Source organism: Aptenodytes forsteri, unplaced genomic scaffold, assembly GCF_000699145.1.
Source record: "Aptenodytes forsteri isolate BGI_AS27 unplaced genomic scaffold, ASM69914v1 Scaffold471, whole genome shotgun sequence".
NCBI lineage: Eukaryota > Metazoa > Chordata > Aves > Sphenisciformes > Spheniscidae > Aptenodytes > Aptenodytes forsteri.
In genome coordinates, this window is record NW_008795862.1 from 1360104 (window position 1) to 1361616 (window position 1513).

Genomic DNA, 1513 nt, shown 5'->3' on the forward strand with positions numbered 1-1513 from the left:
GCTGGGTCTGCGGCTCGGAGGCATCGCGGTGGGGAAAGCTCGTGGTGGGGCAGCAACGGGGCGGGGGGGGTTGGGGGGCCTGGTGTAGGGGAAATGCTGCGGTGGTGGGACCAGCCTGGTCCTTTGGGAAGTTGTCTCAAAAACATGAACCTGCTTGGCTGCCGCTTTTGGTGTTTTCCGAGTTCTCTTCTGACGCTGGGTCCTTTCTTGCTGTGGATGTTCAGCAGAGCAGATGTGCTGGCTGCCGTTCGTGCCATTCCCCCTGCCCTGGTTGGAAGAGCTCTAGCACAGAGCTGTGCAGGCTCTGGAGCAACAGGGAGGGGAACGGGGGCCCTGCAAACCCCGGTGGTCTCTGTTAGCTCGGTCCCTTTTCAGTAGGATCCCTACAGCTGCAAAGCTGAGTGCCTGCCCGTCCCAAAACGCTAGTGCATAGACAGAGCAAGCAGCAGCCTTCCCTGCTATGAAAATGTCCCCTTCGCAGTCAAAAGGTCTGATGCTTAAATCATGGAGCTGAGATGTGGGAGAGAGACTTTGGTTTTCTCCCCATTTTTGGGGGGGGGCCTCGCATGCGTCACCGAGCTGCTAATTGATTTGAACCCCTCTGCCCGGGGGGGCAGTCGCAGTCCTCTCCCTCCCATCACCCTCAGGCTCGGGGTGACCTCTCTAAAGGGACCCCCGGGGTCTTCCTCCACCACGTACTTGATGTCTAACCCCATTGTTGACTAACTGATTAACTGCACGGCAGCTTCTATCGTCTCTGGAGGAATAATGTGGCTTTTCTAATCTAATTTAGGTTGGAGTTTAGCTTAGAGCAGGGGAAGTCCAGGCAGGAACAGGCAGCACGGGGTGCTGGAAGCGGGACTCTGCTTTGGGAGAAGCTCATGAGGGACGTGGTTGCGGCAAGATGGCAGAGGAACTAGTGAGCTAAAAGCCAGTGAGGAGTTAAAACCGAGTTAATGCTTTACCATCGCGGGGCAAAGTGAAGGGCCAGCTTCTCCCGGGCAGGGCAGAGCCGGGTTGTGAAACCAGTTGTGCAAGCCCCGGTGCTGGCAGAGCTGATGAATCCCGCGCTGTGTCCCGATCTGGCGTGGGCCAGCGTTGAGCGGCAGGAATCCCCGGCGTCGGCAGAGCCGGAGGCTTGAGGCTGGGGGTATCAGGGGGTGCGGCTCACCTCTTCCCCCACCCCCCCACCCCAACCTCTCTCCGCAGCCCCCCTGGACCAGCCCTGCTGCAAGGCTCTCTACGACTTCGAACCTGAAAACGACGGCGAGCTGGGCTTCAAGGAAGGCGACATCATCACCCTGACCAACCAGATCGACGAAAACTGGTACGAGGGCATGATCAATGGCCAGTCGGGCTTCTTCCCCCTCAACTACGTGGAAGTGCTGGTTCCGCTACCTCAGTGAAACGGCATCGCTCCCGTCCCCCCCTCCGCTCGCACGGGGCCGAGCCTCCATTCCACCTCCATCCTGACACTGGCCCTCTCTGGCGGCGGGGCCGTGATATCTCGGCG

General features: G+C 59.6%; 1 protein-coding gene across 2 annotated transcripts in view; it reads left to right on the forward strand.

Annotated features, from left to right (window-relative positions):
• The window catches only part of SH3GL1 (SH3 domain containing GRB2 like 1, endophilin A2), a 9666-nt gene extending 8163 nt beyond the window's left edge, over window positions 1-1503 (forward strand). For both annotated transcript variants that reach the window (XM_009284056.2, XM_009284057.2), the window contains one exon: window positions 1210-1503. In XM_009284056.2, coding sequence (XP_009282331.1) covers window positions 1210-1406 — 197 coding nt within the window. In that variant the 3' untranslated portion in view covers window positions 1407-1503. The remainder of the gene's footprint in view (window positions 1-1209) is intronic.
• Window positions 1504-1513: the final 10 nt, after the last annotated feature.